The sequence below is a fragment of the Anopheles stephensi genome, chromosome 2 (assembly GCF_013141755.1).
Source record: "Anopheles stephensi strain Indian chromosome 2, UCI_ANSTEP_V1.0, whole genome shotgun sequence".
Classification (NCBI taxonomy): domain Eukaryota; kingdom Metazoa; phylum Arthropoda; class Insecta; order Diptera; family Culicidae; genus Anopheles; species Anopheles stephensi.
This window is the reverse complement of record NC_050202.1, coordinates 36,546,012-36,563,199: the sequence shown is the minus strand read 5'-3', so window position 1 is coordinate 36,563,199 and position 17,188 is coordinate 36,546,012. Positions and strand designations below refer to the sequence as shown.

The following is a 17,188-nucleotide window of genomic DNA, read 5'->3' as shown; positions in this document are numbered from 1 at the left end:
ATACCGCACCGGACCAATCGATACAGACCCCCGCATGGAAAAAGGACTTACGATTGGAGTCTCGGAACCTGGAATTGCTGATTCCTTACATCTGACGGAAGCACCCGAATCCTGTTAGATGAGGTCCAGGCCCGCGGCTTCGAGATAGTAGCACTTCAGGAGGTGCACTGGAAGGGTACAATGGTGCGCCAGTACCGTAGCAACTGCACAATCTACCAAAGTGGTGGAGAAACCCGTGAGCTCGGTACCGTGTTCATGGTGCTAGGTGCTATGCAACAACGAGTGATTGGATGGTGGCCAGTCAACGAACGAATATGCAGGTTGAGAATTCGTGGCAGGTTCTTCAACCTGAGCATCATAAATGTGCACAGTCCGCACCTTGGGAGCACCGATGACGAGAAGGAGCTATTCTTTACGCAGCTGGAGAGGGAGTACGACCGCTGCCCACAAAACGACATCAAAATTGTCATCGGGGACTTAAATGCTCAGGTCGGAAGGGAGGAGGCATTCAAACCGACGATAGGAAGGTTCAGCGTCCACCAGCTGACAAACGACAACGGCCTCAGGCTTATCAATTCTGCCTCCTCCAAGCACATGAGCATTCGCAGCACCTTTTTCCAGAACGCACCTTTCAAAGACCACTGGCGTAAGGTGGGCGCCATCAGCACCGCAGCCGTACTGAAAATTGGCCACTTACCACGCAGACAACGGAAGGATTGGTTCGACGAAGAATGCACTCGTGCATTATCCGAGAAGAATGCAGCACGCGACCTCATGCTACAGAACGAAACCCGTCAGAACGTGGAAAACTACGAATGACTGAGGAGACAGAAATGACTTGCAGGAAAAGAAGCGCCACTTCGAAGAGTAAGATGAACAGCTGCTGGAGCAGCTCTCTCAGTCGGGGGACATCCGCTCGTTTTATAGGAGGTTGAAGGAGGCACGGAGTGGATTTGCTCCTAAAACCGCGATGTGTCGGGACGCAGACGGAAATCTCCTGACAGACGAGCGAAAGGTGATCGAAAGGTGGAAGTGCTACTTCGAAGGGCACCTGAACGGATATCGTTGACTAGACGACAGCGAAGGTGTGTGAGGTGTACACCCGACTGAAACGTGAAGCAGCAAGAATTGGACTGATGATTAATGCGACGAAGACGAAATATCTGCTTGCCAGAGGCTCCGATCGTGATAGAGCACAGAGTGGGAAGCAGCGTGTTAGTCGACGGCGACAACCTCGAGGTGATAGAGGAGTTCTGCTATCTTGGGACTGTCGTTACTTCGGCTAACGATGATCCGGATACGCATTGTGCTGGGGAATCGTGCCTACTACGGGCTTCACCGTCTGCTGAGATCCAGAAGACTTCGAGACCGCACGAAATGTGAGATCTATCGCACACTGATTCGCCCGGTGGTCCTATATGGCCACGAGTCTTGGACCATCCGAGCGGACGATGCAAACGCTCTGGGCGTGTTCGAGCGACGCATCCTCCGGACCATCTTTGGTGGTGTATTCGAGCATGGAGTGTGGAGGAGAAGGATGAACCACGAGCTTGCTGAGCTATACGGCGAACAGGACATCCTGACGGTGGCGAAGACCGGCAGGATATGATGGCTGGGGCATGTTATGAGGATGCCGGACTCCTTCCCCGCCAAGAAGGTATTCGTCAGCGACCCTCAGTTCGGCACGAGGCGTTGGGGAGCACAGCGAGTTCGTTGGCTGGATCAGGTGAAGGGAGACCTGTCAGAGATCGGGAGCCTACACGGATGGGAAGCTGCAGCCAGGGATCGAGTTTCCTGGAAATCTATTGTTGACCGGGCCATGTCACGACGTCGTGCTCTTTAAAAGAGTAGGCCAACTTGATGATGATGATGAATTAGATACAATGCATAAAATAGAATTGTTGAACCACTTAGAGGAACATTTCAATTGGATAGTGAAAAATTCCAAACTAATTGTGCAACTCATATAATATCATAATATAGTAAATTATATTATACATATAGTCATATAATAGAATCATGTATACAGCGAGGGGATTTTTGTACCGCGACTATGGAACTTTGCAATCAGTTGTGGATTTTCTGAAGAATCTCTGGTCAATAGATGCTCAGTGGTACATTGGTAGCCGCTACAGTGTTGAGCCTTATGCGCTGGACGTTTATCTCACCATCGTGTAGATGATGAGATCAGATATCATCGTGAAGATAGTGAAATGATGACCACGTCATGAGAATGGAACCGGACAAACGAGTCCGCAAAGTCCTTTTAGGCCGTCCACAAGAAGCGTGGTAGGACTGAGATGGAGTGAGGACGATGAAGCGTCCTCCAGGACTGCCGGGATTGACAAACGATGGTGCTACACCGTGAGCGGTATCGAGGATTGTTGCAGCAGGCCAAGGCCTCGATAAGTGATTAAGTAAGATTGGTCCCATCGTGTTAAAGTATGAAATTACAATAAGTCATTGAATCGTTTTATTTTTTACATCACCACTGCATATAATTGACATTTCAATTAGTTTAACTCACAAATTAGTTGAAAACATTGTTTTAATTATCGGTTCCTTAAAACAAAGCTAATTGAAAAGTTCTGCAGTTGCAATTTACATTTCTTCTTAATGTTTACAGGTTTCCCCAATGTGATTACAATGTTCCACAACAGACTTGCAATATTCCATTATTTATTGGAAACATTTCCCTGTCTGATCAAAATGGTCTATTAAATAGATCTAAACATTGTAACCGGTTTGTTCGATCAAATGATCTCCAACCAATGACGGCAGTACCGCATGGCCTCATGAGGATCTATTTGATCTATTCGAATGATCTATTTTTGTCTTATTATTTATTTACTTTTTTTTTAATAATCTTGTTATGAAAAGTTGCAATCATACAATTGAATATTGCTCACAGTTTGTGTAAATTTGCCATTTGGCTTTGGAATGTTGCATTCAGCTGCTTTTCAAATAAAGAGGGAAATATTGCAAATCCGATTCCAAACTTTCTAATTATACAATGGACTCTTGCTAACAGTTAGAGGAGATTTACAACTTAGTTGTCAGCTATGAACTTACATCGCCTTAAGTTTAACGAACAAATTTATTGGAAATGTTATTTAAACAAAACGTAGCTGATTGCATGGTCATAATGACAATTTCTCCAAACAGTATGCAAGATGACGTTACATATTTTGCTAAGTTTCACGAACGATTTGCAATATTCTGCTGTCTATTAAAAACATTTCCCTGGCTATATGGATCGAGATCCAATCAAACAGATCGAAACCCGATCGATTCATCGATCTCCAACAAACCACGCCAGCAGCGCTCGGCCAACATTACCAAACTAGGTTTAAATCCAGACATTCTTGTGATCTCTAGATTCGTGCTACAGATGGCAGAAAAAACACAGTTTTTGGAGCCAGGGTGACCTAATTTCATATGATGAATCACTCAAGGGTATGTTTCAAACGAATAGTAGGAAGTGGGGCTATTTAATTATTGCCATTTTCTACTATTATCTTTATTATTTTCTTCTGCTAGGTTAGCCTCATTTTGTACTATTGGTTTTAAACATTCTCCTAAGTGATTCAACAGCTTTATTATATAGATCATCATGAGCCTGTAAGAAAAAGCTGCCTATTCCTTTTATCATCCTCCTTACTTTATGCCGGATTCCTCATCGGGCTTGCACTATTTCCCTATCAATTTGAAACATTCCTCTCATTAATTCAAATGTTGCATTATATGAATCGGGGCGGCTCGGTGGTAGTTGAGACAGCGATGCCAGTCTTCACACGGCAGGACCTGGGTTCAAATCTCATCTGGATCGTTTCCATCTTGATCTGATGAGGACTGACTATCCATCTATACGGTATCCATAAGTCTAGTTAGCCAGAAAAGGCAGGCATAGAAAGGTCCCGATAACTGCAAAAAGAAGACTAAAAAATTTTTTTTATCTGGATACATATTTCTGAAGCATGGAAATACTGCTTACAACGACATGAATTCAAATGATTCATGCATCTTTAATGCTGTCCTTCATAGTTACTTGTTGATCGTAAAACGTACATAAAAGTTTACCAGTCCTCTTCGATTTGGAGCCTCGTTTATTAAAAAATACACGGTTATGCTCAAACAACTAATTTCTTTTTAAAACCGCAATAACAGAAAGATCTTGACTCAATTGATTGACCCTTCATTCTGAATGTTTAATGAGCAACACTCACTACCAGCAAAATTCATTGACACTCATTTTCCCCAAAACTAAAAAAAAATTACTAAAACAAACCATTCAAGCGATGTGTACGATGACACACAACGAACGACACTTTAGTCCCCTAGACAGAAGGGTCGTTGAACTTGGGGTACGATAAAACTATAATACAACCCAACATAAAAAAGGCTCTCAGTCTCCCGAGCGCTTCCGGTCACTCCAGTGCGAACATTTATATGTGTGTGCAGTGCATTGTCCCTGCAGGCGCTTGTTTCACTGGCACCGGTCGTAAAACACTGTTTTAAAAACGATACCGGCGTTCGCAGTGGACAAGTGGACTGCGAGGCACAGCAAGCTTCAGCGTGCCCGAGAACTAAATCGACCAAATGTCTTACTTTTTCGGACATTACGGCCGCCGCTGTGCCACGAGACGCTGTGACGCCGTCCGCTTTAAAACTTTATCTCGCTCCCAATTAGCTGGTAAATTATAAATCTATTATGGGCCCTTTCGCCATTATCTAGAGCGGCCATTTGTGCCTTGTACCGCTCAGGAGCAAAGGAATATATATTTTTAAGAAATACAAATCGCATTTATACCATCTAATAACATTTTTAGCTCATCTTTCACCTAACATTAAGCTTCTATTTTGTGCTCCACCAATCGCTCAACGCTCTCACCTATCGCACATCGATCATGGAACACCCGTACGCAAACCATGTAAGTTTTAATTGCTACTTTCGTGCTTGAATAATTTTAAAACGGACCATGTCGAACGGAACATTTTCCAATTACTTTCGGTGTCAGTATCATGATCGAACCTGTCCGCCCACCTACCTGTCCGATTATTGCCCATCCATATATATATAAACACGGCTACGGTGAACCTTTTCAGAACAGAACAGATACAGCCAACCTTCCGAAATAACCTTCGCCACTATGAGGACCTCAATTGCACTATTAATCCTTGGCGCGTTGATCCTTGCGGTAAGTGGCGGTCTTTCCAATCTTGTTTCCAGCGCCGATTGATTAATGATTTTGCACGGCCTTTACCTTCTGGCGTGGCTATAAATTCTCTCTCTCCCATTCGTGCCTTGTTCGCTTCGCTTATTCTTTACCACCCAGTCGATGGCGGAAAATGCTGCCCATCCGAGGGAAAAACGAGCAGCTAGCGAACAGGCCAGTGCAGTCGTGGAGAAAGTCATGGAGAAAGGCATGGTGTTTGCTGGTAACGTTATTGAAAAGTTGAAAAACAGTGAAGGTAAGTGAAGTATTTGTTTGCGATTGCCCGTTTCTCACATTCTACACTACACTCCTTATCTGTGCAGTGGCCCGCCAGCTGCTTGGCAAAGTGTTGGGAGCGGTGGGTGAGCAACGCGGCAAGCGTTCGATACAAATCGATGCTGCGCTCACAAACTACAATACGGCCCACTACCAAAAGCTGGAGGTACATAAAAGCCTTACTAATGATGCAGGGGGAAATAAAATCCCAGCCTGTCCGATCGGTCAGAACGAGCTGAACTTGATTGAAACCGTTTCGATTGCTGTGCAGCATGCGCTCGGAGCGGTCAACAAGGTCATAAATGGGCAAAAGGTAGCATTCCCAGTACCGAAGCCAGTGGCGACTGTTGCGGCGTAAAAGAAATATTACTCCAATTCCAAACAAGCAAATTGTTACTGAATCAATAAAACACGTTGTAAGCAGCCATATGCGTGTCTTCCTTTATTTACGTCTTCTAGCTCTTATAGGCCTTAGTTTTACAACATTTAGAAACAAAATACAGAAAAACTTATTTTTAAAAAGCAGCGTAACAGTGAAGTAAAGTACATTTCCACCGCCTTCAAATGCACATAGGCTAATCGATCACAAAAAGATCAAACGTTTTCCCGAGGGATACTCATTATTTTAACTCCATCGGGGCCATGTTTTCCCCCAGTCCCAGCAGTCGAACAGTCAGATTCTATTTTCCTTTACAGATAATTTACAGAGTCAATTTCCCTTCCTGTCATTGGATCCTTTATGTGACACATAAAAAGAGAAATCTCAGCCTTGTAGGTGTGTGTAATCGAAACCGATTTAAAGTTTCGTTAGCACAGCCATGATTCATTCGGCTCCAAGGAATTTGTACGCATAGCGACGAAACGCTAATTATGCACACTGGGAATTGTAATGATACGGGACAGGAAATAGTGCTCGCGCACAAAACATTTGCAGAAAAGCGTCACGAGAAGCACCGACTGGTGGACTGTGCTCCAGAATTTAACCTACTCTTGGCACAATCATTAGTTATGACGTGTGCAGTTTACGTCACATGGTTGTGCACGGTTGTTCCTCAACCAACGTTTTGAAACATAGGATATGTTAAAAATATTGAGCTGAAACGTAAGGAATATTCAGCTGGAAATTTGGTTTTTTTTTTCGACTATCTTTTTTCAGGCTTTTAATGTTACCATACGGACAGTTACTAATAAAAAAATCATTATTAACGTATGGACCATTAAATTCTACCCCAAATGGTTGAAAATACACTTCCTAGTTCATTAGAAGTCTTATTAAGGGTTTAGTGACGCATTTTTTCGTCTTTATCAAATTTTGGATGTTTTCCACTTAGTTTCAATCGAAACACTGGCCAAAATAGTCAGGAATCAGGAGCGGCGTGGCCATATTGCTAACAATGAAATATTGCTCTCATCAGAATACTCATAAACCTTTAATCAAAACAGTTGGATGAACTGAAATTATCATATAGGAATTTGGCCTCACTTTGACCTGAAAAGAAGGGCCTCAACTTGGCCATTGTTGCCAGTCAATGTTACGCATCATTTATGTACCAAATGTACATAAATATACATCTGTCTAAAATATACAAATAAAAATTCTTTTTAATTTTTTTTTTATTCATAAAGAACGGCCTGGCCGTATTGCTAAAATTCTTTTTAATTATACAAATAGTAAAACAAAACTGAGCGATAAGCTACGATTATTTTGGTTATCTAAAGTTATATGTATTTAGGATTTTTAATAACTTTATAATGCAATTTAAACAAAACTATGAAATTTTATGCATTGCTTGCTAATTCCTAACCGATTAGCCTCTCCTCCAGTTTTTTCCAATTAATTTAGAATAAATAAAACGATTTATTGAGTTTGCGTCCGATTTAAAATATTTTTTCTTAGCAATATGAATAAAAAAACGATGTTTTGTCTTATAAACTTTTCAATCGGTCATAACTATTATGTTCAACTTTCAACTGTTTCTAATTATATTGTAAGACAGTTATAGTTCCCTATTTCAACGTTAATTGCTTGCAGAAAGTGATTCGATAAGTGCGGCTTTAGAAAATGGCCACTAAAGTAAGTGCGTGTCAGGCAATGGGCGCTTCGCTCTCCATGCTTGCGATCGTACTCTTGAATGCAGTATGAGGTTACGGGTTGCATGTCTCCTAAATGTTACTATTGATTGCCTTGCACTCCGACGCTCCAATCTCAGGCAATACTTACTATCATCTATCACCGAACCACTTTTGGATCTCGTGGCCCACCGATCTACTTGAGTCGACTTTTTTATGCAGTGCATTTGCTTACATTGAGGCAAAACTAATCATTATTCATAAAATGTAAAAAAGCGATTCACACTACCGAGAAATATATTCAGTCTTTTGATAAAAAAAATAACAATAGCAAAGAAACTTTTGCTCACCGATAATATATCATCAAATGTTCAAATCAAATGTTGACTGATCATTATTTGATCGTTAAACGTTTCAAGTTTTAGGGGATGAACTTAAGATATCATACATTTTGTATGATTTCTATTAAATTTCAACTATCATTATTATCACTAACATTATTGCTAGTCACGGCTCTACATCATGGAAGTTTCCGATTGATTTTCCGATAATCCTATAATAATACTTGGTCAACCAAAATTACGAAATCTAGACCCGAAAAGAGTTGAAATTTGGTCACACAACGTAGTGGTTGGTCATTATAACACAGCCCAGAATGGTGAGCCAACAGCTCCCGGACCCTAGGAGAAAATGGATCAAAAACTGGAAATGTGCCAAACTTTTCAAAAATCTATCACGTCGAGCCAAAGTAAGTTCGTTTCATTCCGTCGTAATGGGCCAAAGTAAATTACAGCTATGGAAGTTGCCGAAAATTTAAGGTTTTTTGTTTAAACATTGTGTCTTAAAGCTGGAGCAACAACAACAAAAAATAGCGAACGTGTTCTTTACGCCGGGGCTGGGCATCAAAAAATTGATACCGATACCGGGTGAGTGTCGGTTGGTTCTGAATGCATAACGCAAGTAGGCACGCGCTGCGTCAACACTATCACCAACGTCGTGCCCAACAGCCGTCTACATCAACAAGTACGTTTCAGGGGCGATGTGTGTGGTAATAGCGCTTCAACAAAACAGCTGTCCGAATATCTGCAGGGTGCGTAGCGATCGCACGAAAACATTATCAGAGTTGCTTTCGTCGGCGTGACAACAATGCGGCATTACTGTTCCACGCATTTATCGCACTGTGTCGCATTTGTCGCCGCGAGCTGCACACTTATCGAACCAATCGCGTTTCAGTGCAACTCACAGCCCGCTCACGGTGGGAAGCCTCCGTAGCACTTCCTCCGAGCCAGCACCGTGATGGACGACAAACTCCACAAAGCTCGCAAAGCGCGCCTTCGAACGATCATTCGTACCACGGTTAAAATTCTGTATCCGCTCCGATACCTGCTGCTGATCATCACTACAGTGATCTTGGTGCTGCTGTTTCGTCAGCAACAGCGGCAACAAGTATTTGAGAGTGGCCTCGGACATTTCGGCGAACACTTTAAAGATGTTCCGTACAGGAATCGTGTAACGGAGAAAATTGACTATCACAACTACGAGCAGATCCAGAATGATTTGAATCGTGTCGGTCCCGGGGAACAGGGCAAGCCGGCCACACTCAGCCCGGAAGAAAGTGACAGCGAACGGCGGAAAGAGCTGTACTATCAGAACGGATTTAACGCGCTGCTCAGTGATAAGATCAGCATTAATCGATCGATAGCCGATTTGAGGCACCCCAGGTAGGTAGCCATCATTAACAGAACGGTTGTGGCTGGTGTGTAACAGCGAGTACTTCAAAACCCCACCAAAAGCTTTTCCGAAGCAAACTGTTTACGTGTACAAGGTGTGCGCACCCAACGTTCTATACACGTGTCAATTTGGTGCCTCGCACAGCCCTATCATCCGACACTCTAACGAGTGACTCGCTTCGTCTATCATCCGACGGGTGGGCGCTCTTTGGAAAAGTTAAAAAATCTTTCATCGATTGCTTTATCAAACTCATGTGCACAATGAATTCCCTTGAAAATGGCTCATTTCCAAAAAGAACTACTACCGTTTGTGATATTGTTTGTTCAACTGGATGTCTCACACATCAGATTCAGTTCTTGTTTTTCCTGTAGTTTACAAAGCCTGAACTGTTTTACATACATCAATAAGGTATTGACTGTAGTACGACAATATGAAAATCATGCCATTATCGACGAATGGAATTGAGCTTTTCAACCCTATTCGCCCCCCGAATTAATGGGCATCACTTTCCGCATATTGCGATGACCACATGATCACGCAAAAGTGATCCGTGTAAGTGACAAAACCAACTACTCGCACGATTAATAACGAAGCACATCTTCAATGGTTCCATTTTAGCTGCAAACTAAAGTCCTACCTGAGCCACCTACCAGTGGCAAGTGTTGTGGTGCCGTTCTATGAAGAACACTGGAGTACCCTGCTCAGAACGGTGTACAGTGTGCTTAACCGATCACCGCCCCATCTGCTGAAAGAAGTCATCATCGTGGACGACGGAAGCACAAAGGATTTTCTGCACGAAAAGCTCGAAGACTACGTGAAACGGCACCTTCCAAAGGTTAAACTTATACGCCAACCGGAACGTACCGGACTGATCAAGGCACGGCTGGCCGGTGCTCGGGTGGCCACCGGGGAGGTAATCGTGTTTCTAGACTCGCACACCGAGGCCGGTTACAATTGGTTACCTCCGCTGCTCGAGCCGATAGCCGAAAACCCCAAAACATGTGTCTGCCCGCTGATCGATGTCATCAACGATCAGACGTTTGACGTGCATCCGCAGGACGAGGGTGGCCGGGGACTGTTTGACTGGACATTCCACTACAAGCGCATACTGCTCAAGAATGAACACAGAATCTCGCCCACGGAACCGTTCCCGAGCCCCGTTATGGCCGGAGGACTGTTTGCGATAGGGGCCGATTTCTTCTGGGAGCTCGGTGGTTACGACGAGGAGCTTGACATATGGGGTGCGGAACAGTACGAGATAAGCTTCAAAATTTGGCAATGTGGTGGACGTATGCTGGATGCACCTTGTTCGCGGTTTGGCCACATATATCGCTCCTACAGCCCCTTTCCCAACTCGAGAAAGTATGATTTCATCACGAGAAACCACAAACGTGTGGCGGAAATTTGGATGGACGAGTACAAACAGTACATTTACGATCGTGACCCGGAGCGTTACGCCAAAGCAGACGCTGGCGATATGAGTAAGATGAAAGCGATACGGGAGAGGCTTAACTGCAAACCATTCAAATGGTTCCTGGAGGAGGTTGCACCGGAGATCATTGAGCTGTACCCTCCGGTCGAGCCGGAACCGTTCGCGTCTGGTGCGATTCAGAACATGGCCGATCCCAGCCTGTGCATCGACACTATGCAACGAGGCCTTGGAAAGCCCATTGGATTGTATCCTTGCACTGACAATCTTGCGACACCAACGAATCGGAATCAGTACTTTGTGCACAGCTGGCACCGGGACATACAGCTCAAGCACGGTGAGGAGTGTTTTGATGTGCCGGATAATAAGGCTCGCTCAATGGTTACGGTGTTCACCTGCCATATGCACCAGGGAAATCAATTTTTCCGCTACGATCATGTAAGTTCAAACTGGAAAGCTACGATCGCACCACTGAGGTACTGAGCTAGTCGAATGGATTTTTTCGTTTCAGAAAACACAGCAAATAAAGCGAAACGGAGTGTGCATCGATAGCGATCCTCAGGCCAAAGAGGTGTTTGTGAACCCGTGCGATACTAACAGTGTTACACAGCGGTGGAAGTTTGGTAGTGTGAATTTGAAGCTGCTGAAACAGTGGCAGACCTATGGTGCTAAGTTTATGTGATAGCTGTAAATAAAAAATCCAATTTATCAATATAAAAACAAAAAATCATTCATTATTTACGATTATTAAACATTGAATTATTGGTACATACGGATTTATCGTTCGTCAAAAGCGCATCAACCCGTTGACTCCTGCCCATATCGTTTTTTTTTCGTGTTTCAGATGTCATCGCATCAACTACTCTCAGAATTTACCGAAGACAAGCATTATCGTGCCATTTTACGACGAACACTGGACCACGCTACTGCGCACCGTGTACAGCATCATACACCGGACACCGCCAGCCCTGCTCAAAGAGATCATCCTCGTCGACGACGGCAGCGTGAAGCAATTCCTCAAGCAGCGTCTGGATGATTACGTAGCGAAGCATCTGAAGCACCTGGTGCGTGTCATTCATCACCGCGAACGAAGCGGTCTCATCACGGCTCGACTAACGGGAGCGAAGATTGCCACCGGAGAGGTTTTGTTGTTCCTCGATTCTCACGTCGAAGCCGGTATCAACTGGCTTCCGCCTTTGCTGGAACCTATCGCTCAAGACTATCGCACCTGCGTGTGTCCCTTCATAGATGTAATTAAAGACGATACGTTCGCGTTTGTGGCCCAAGATGAAGGAGCTCGCGGCGCCTTCGATTGGAACATGCTGTACAAACGGTTGCCACTGCGGCCGGAGGATCAGGCTGACCCAACCAAACCTTTCCCCAGCCCGGTGATGGCCGGTGGACTGTTTGCGATAAGTGCACGATTTTTCTGGGAGCTTGGAGGATACGACGAACAGCTCGAAATATGGGGTGCCGAACAGTATGAGCTAAGCTTCAAAATATGGATGTGCGGCGGTCGCATGTTCGATGCTCCCTGTTCCAGAGTTGGCCACATCTACCGCAGCTACTCGCCGTTCCCGAATGCTAAACCTTATGATTTTGTAGCGAAAAATCACAAACGCGTTGCGGAAGTGTGGATGGATGAGTATAAAAAGTTCGTTTACGCGAGGGATCCCACCAAGTACGAGATCGATGCGGGAGATCTGTCCAAGATGAAGCAGCTGCGCCGAAAGCTCAACTGTAAACCATTCCGGTGGTTTATGACGGAAGTAGCGCCAGATTTGGTCGACCATTACCCTACGGTCGAGCCGGAAGATTTTGCCTCCGGCGCTATACAAAATGTAGCTTACGAGAATCTCTGCCTGGAGGAGTATGATGGTTCCACCGGTGAAAAACGGATCATCCTAGCGTTGTGTGTCAATAATAAATCCTTCCCGGAACGTACTGAGCAGCACTTTCGGATGACCTGGCGTCGCGATATTAAAGCGGTGCGATCCTCTCAGTGTGCCGATGTGTTCCATCATTCGGTTGGTGCTGGATTGCAGCTTTTCCCATGCCACAACCAGCAGGGCAATCAGATGTTCCGGTATGACGTGGTAAGCAAACAGCACTGGTTACTTTAAGCACTGATTCGCTCATTTATCGGTAAAAAGGGGTACCAGTGCGAAGATCATACATTTAGCGAATATTAATCATTGAAGAGGTCATTCCATCCTAACAACTGGCTCCCATCATTCCTTTCGATAGTCTACGATAGTCTGTGTTAATGTTTTAAATTTCCCGCACCACAACACAGGACACCAAACAAATCATTGTTGGGAAAAGCAAGACGTTTTGTTTCGAAGCCGACGGGAAGAATCGTAAGCTTATACTTAACCACTGTAATAGCAACGCAGAATCTCAACGTTGGCGCATGGGTCAAATGAACGTGGAACGGCTCAAAAACTGGACGAAGTACGGAGCCAAATTTCACAGCTAACCTTTATTTTCCCAACCGATCCCGGTATAGCCCACACTGTACGACCTACCTTATTATTGCACCTTTGCGATAGCAATTTACCAAACACCGCTTAACAGTAATAGCGAATAAAATGCATCAGAATCCCAAACGTATCCCAACAGATTAAAGTTTCGATTCGGTCAGCCACTTAAAGTCTTGTGGTTTGCGATCCGCCTGCGGACTGATAGCGATGTTGATAATGTTTGGCCGATCCGTCGCTTTCAGCGACTCCTTAACCGCTTCCTGTAGCTCCGAAATGGTACGCACGAAGTGTCCCTTCATACCAAACATGCTCATCATGTTTTCGTAACGCGTTTCATGTGTCAATGCTGAAGCCGGAGTGCTAAATGGAGAACACAATGAGAGGACAGTTAATCTAGCGCTTCCTGGTACCAATGTTTCGTGCATACTACTTACACCTGCGTCAGATCTCCCCCGGTGCGCATATCGTCGTAAGTTGTTTTATCAAATCCAGCATATATTCCACCGTTGTTCACAATGACTACCACTATCGGCAGCTGGTACCGTACCATCGTTTCCAACTCCATTCCAGAAAATCCGAACGCAGAATCGCCTTCGACGCAGATCACCTTCTTGCCTGGATGACGATCTCTGCAGTATAGGGCCGCCGCAATGGCGAATCCAGGCCCCACTCCCATCGTTCCAAACGTGCCAGCGTCCAAACGATGGCGCGAAAGCTTGTTATGGAGCAGCGTACGTCCAATGTCCATCGTGTTGGCACCCTCGCTGACAATGATGGCATCTTTGGGAATGTACTGCTGCAGATGGTGGAAAACTGCATAGTAATTCAGCGGAACCTCCACATTTAGCGCCATCTGCTCGACGGTTGCACGATTTTTCTCGCTCTTTGCCTTCAGATCCTTCCACCATTCGTTTTCGTTCCCGAAACGGAACTTTTTCTTCGCTAGCACCTCTATCAGCTGCTCGGTGAAGGGTGTAATGTGCGACTGTACAGCCACCCGGCTCAGTACGCTATTGTGCATCTCTTCCGCATTGACGTCCACCTGTACAACTTTTACATCTTCACTGTAGCGCGGTGGACGGCCAAAATGCAGTATCCAGTTTAAGCGAGCACCAAGCAGCAGTACGACGTCCGCTTTTTGCAGTGCCAGCGTACGAGCCGGAGCTATGCACTGCGGGTCCTGGTCCGGTACGACACCTTTTCCCATCGGTGTAGGAAGAAAAGGCAAATTGGTCTGGTGAATCAACTGACGAACTTGAAGCTCCGAGCGAGCGTAGGCTGCCCCCTTTCCTACGATCACCAGCGGACGCTTGGCGGCACACAGTAACTGTGCCACCTCTTCAACGAGCTTCGGCTCGGGGAATGGTACCGGTGGAGGTGGATGGGCATACTGCACCGGTATTGCATCTTCCGCTATCTTTGCCGTCAGCAGATTGCCGGGAAAGTCAAGATACGATGCACCGGGCCTGCCGTAGCACGCTAAGCGCACCGCCTTTTCAACATGCATCGGTATTAAGGCCACACTCGGTGGTCTTGCCGCATATTTACAGTACGGACGACTCAGCTCCACTTGAGGACACTCTTGAAAGCCTCCGATACCTTCGTGGTCCTGCGAGGTAGCACCACCGATAACTAGCAGTGGCCAGCAATTGACTTGCGCGTTCGCCATTCCGCCCGTCACATGCAGCAGGCCCGGTCCCGACACCACTAGACACACGCCCGGTTTGCCGGTCAAATAACCGATGGCCTGAAATGGTTTCAAATTGAAACTGTAGCACTTGGTGGAGGAATCATTTCAGCCTGAAAACACTTACCTGCGCGGCGTAACAGGCCGCCTGTTCGTTGCGCATGCCGACATATTTCAACCCTTCGGCCTGCATGGCCATCGACAGCTCAACCACCGGTATTCCAACGATACCGAACACATATTCAACTCCCTGAAATATGCAGATACAAGCAGCAAAAGGTCAACAATCAACTCTCAACAACCATGCAAACTGTTCTAATCTCGATAATGACAATCACGCAGCAACTTTTTTATCTGCAGCTCACCCCGGCATAACCGTGATAAGAGCGCATTTATGATCAGAAGAATGACATCGTGGAATAATTTAAACTTTGAACCGAAATCTTCAGCTACGACTAAGTGTACGATCACACTGATCGAGCTACGTACCTGCTCTCGCAGTGCCTTCGCCAAAACTGCGTTACCGTCTACTTCCATTTCGTCAGCAAGATTTTAACAGAAATAACTACACCAAATAGGAGGTAACAATCCGTTGAAGCAGACCGCCCTTAAACCGTCCTCCTCAGGCACACTTTTGGTTTGTTCTGCGATTAAACCTTGCGAAGACGATGCTCAGTTGCAGCTGGTTATCAATGCTCATGTGTTTGTTATCATTTGGCACAAGCCGGTGGTGTGCGTGATGTGGGTTTTGGCCTGCCAAAGAACTTGCACGAAAACTTCACTAAATCTGATGTTTTTGTACAAGAAACTTGATTATTCAAGAGAAGCAACTTGTGGAATTACACTTAAAGTTTTAAAATAACAAAACCTTTTTATTTCCAGCAACAATAACGAAAGGTGAAATATGTTTGTTGTGAATCTGCAGCCAGCTGTCAAATCGGCCCTCCCTTCAACAGGAGTGCCAGAATGAGAAAACAACATGTCAACAAAGATGCGGTACACTGCTGAACGTAAGTTCATAACTGTAAGATTTATTTCACATTGCAAAATAGGAATTTGGAAGATTTTAATGGAATAAGCTCTAGGCAGTCTTATCACCTTTACTTTTACAACCCACTAAATTTATTGAACCTTGTTTCAGTTAACACAATTTTTTCAATAAGCAGGGTTGTCAAACTCGATTGCTTCGCAGTGCCAATTAGCAGCTTTAGTTGATCAAGCGAATGATCCACACACAAAAGATTCACAATAATTTTACTGTTTTATAACAGATTACCTGCCCCGTAGTTTTTGGTTCGCTTTGACCGCTTTGGCATATTTATTTATTTATGCCTGTGTCTGTGACTGTGGTGACCTGGCAGATCAATTTGAATGGGAATAGAAGCAATCATCTACTCGTTTAGTCTAGGTTCGCGAATAAGTATAACAATCATATTATCATTTTGATAGCTTCCTATATAGGGTATGAGGAGGGACATCATCACATTCAATAATGAAATATTTTATAATGGACTCAAGCCGTCTGCTGAAGCAATGCGACGATCGAAGCGGTTGCAGAACTGTCCTTCACAAGGCAAGACCGGGTTTCGAATCGTCTCTCCCCATTAGCTTTATCAGCCAGTATCACCGAATCAAGTCGTCTATATTATTTTCAGATCAACAATCTATTTGATGCATTAACGAGAATTTTCGTAACATTAATTCTTGGAAGCAGTGTTGCTTCTAGCAGCTGTTCGCTAGCATGTGAGTAGTAAGGCCCTCCTGTAGCTCCGCGATCACTGAGGGCAAAGAGTTCAAAGAGTGTGAAGAGCTAGCTCGTGAGTATTGCTGGGTCACACTGAGCGGTGTGCGAATAGCGCTTATAAGAGCATGCTGATGGAGTGCGTTAAACATTCAGCGCAAAATTGAATTGGTAGTCAGCCTTACGTACGGGGGACGGTCTGGATGGGACTTGAACCCCGGCCCTGCCGTGTGAAGACCGGCGCCACTGTCGCCTCGGCCACCGGACCGCCCCAACCATGAGAACCTTAGGTTAAAAAAAAAATAAAATGGCTAAAGTCTGAATGACTTCAGTAACAAACCAGTTCTTAATCAGCTTTTATAAATGTAGAATTTCTATGAAATTTCTATTCTTTGAAATACCCTTTTTTGGGCCAATAATGTTAATATTATCCGCTTCTGAAACAACGTTTCAAACAGCAATTTCGCTGATCGCTCTCAGCGGGATGCGCAGCTCATCAGACGCTAGCGCTATTAGCACACCGTTCAGGCTACTCAGGACCGCTCTTCGCACACC

The 17,188-nt window shown here is 44.8% G+C and overlaps 4 protein-coding genes across 5 annotated transcripts; 3 read left to right on the top strand and 1 right to left on the bottom strand.

The window, feature by feature from the left end:
• Positions 1-180: 180 nt before the first annotated feature.
• On the top strand, positions 181-819 carry LOC118507930. Its single transcript, XM_036047233.1, has one exon. It carries the CDS (start codon positions 181-183, stop codon positions 817-819), a length of 639 nt encoding a protein of 212 aa, XP_035903126.1.
• Positions 820-5,101: 4,282 nt separating this feature from the next.
• On the top strand, positions 5,102-5,921 carry LOC118504254. Its single transcript, XM_036038481.1, has 3 exons — positions 5,102-5,198; positions 5,337-5,472; positions 5,540-5,921. The coding sequence occupies exons 1-3, from the start codon at positions 5,151-5,153 to the stop codon at positions 5,848-5,850; spliced, it is 495 nt and encodes a 164-aa protein (XP_035894374.1). The 5' UTR covers positions 5,102-5,150; the 3' UTR covers positions 5,851-5,921.
• A 2,527-nt stretch (positions 5,922-8,448) lies between these two features.
• On the top strand, positions 8,449-13,335 carry LOC118506301 (N-acetylgalactosaminyltransferase 4-like). The gene is made up of 4 exons (XM_036043249.1): positions 8,449-9,283; positions 9,912-11,126; positions 11,567-12,818; positions 13,019-13,335. Exons 1-4 carry the CDS (start codon positions 8,859-8,861, stop codon positions 13,199-13,201), a joined length of 3,075 nt encoding a protein of 1,024 aa, XP_035899142.1. The 5' UTR covers positions 8,449-8,858; the 3' UTR covers positions 13,202-13,335.
• Positions 13,178-15,862, bottom strand: LOC118506300 (2-hydroxyacyl-CoA lyase 1). Of its 2 annotated transcripts, XM_036043247.1 has the most exons (5): positions 15,761-15,861; positions 15,382-15,679; positions 15,020-15,142; positions 13,640-14,952; positions 13,178-13,565 (listed from the first exon to the last, which is right to left on the bottom strand). In XM_036043247.1, the coding sequence occupies exons 2-5, from the start codon at positions 15,427-15,429 to the stop codon at positions 13,346-13,348; spliced, it is 1,704 nt and encodes a 567-aa protein (XP_035899140.1). In that variant the 5' UTR covers positions 15,430-15,679; positions 15,761-15,861; the 3' UTR covers positions 13,178-13,345. The 2 variants fall into 2 exon arrangements, with proteins under 2 accessions (XP_035899140.1, XP_035899139.1); XM_036043246.1 differs by having other exon boundaries at positions 15,382-15,862.
• Positions 15,863-17,188: the final 1,326 nt, after the last annotated feature.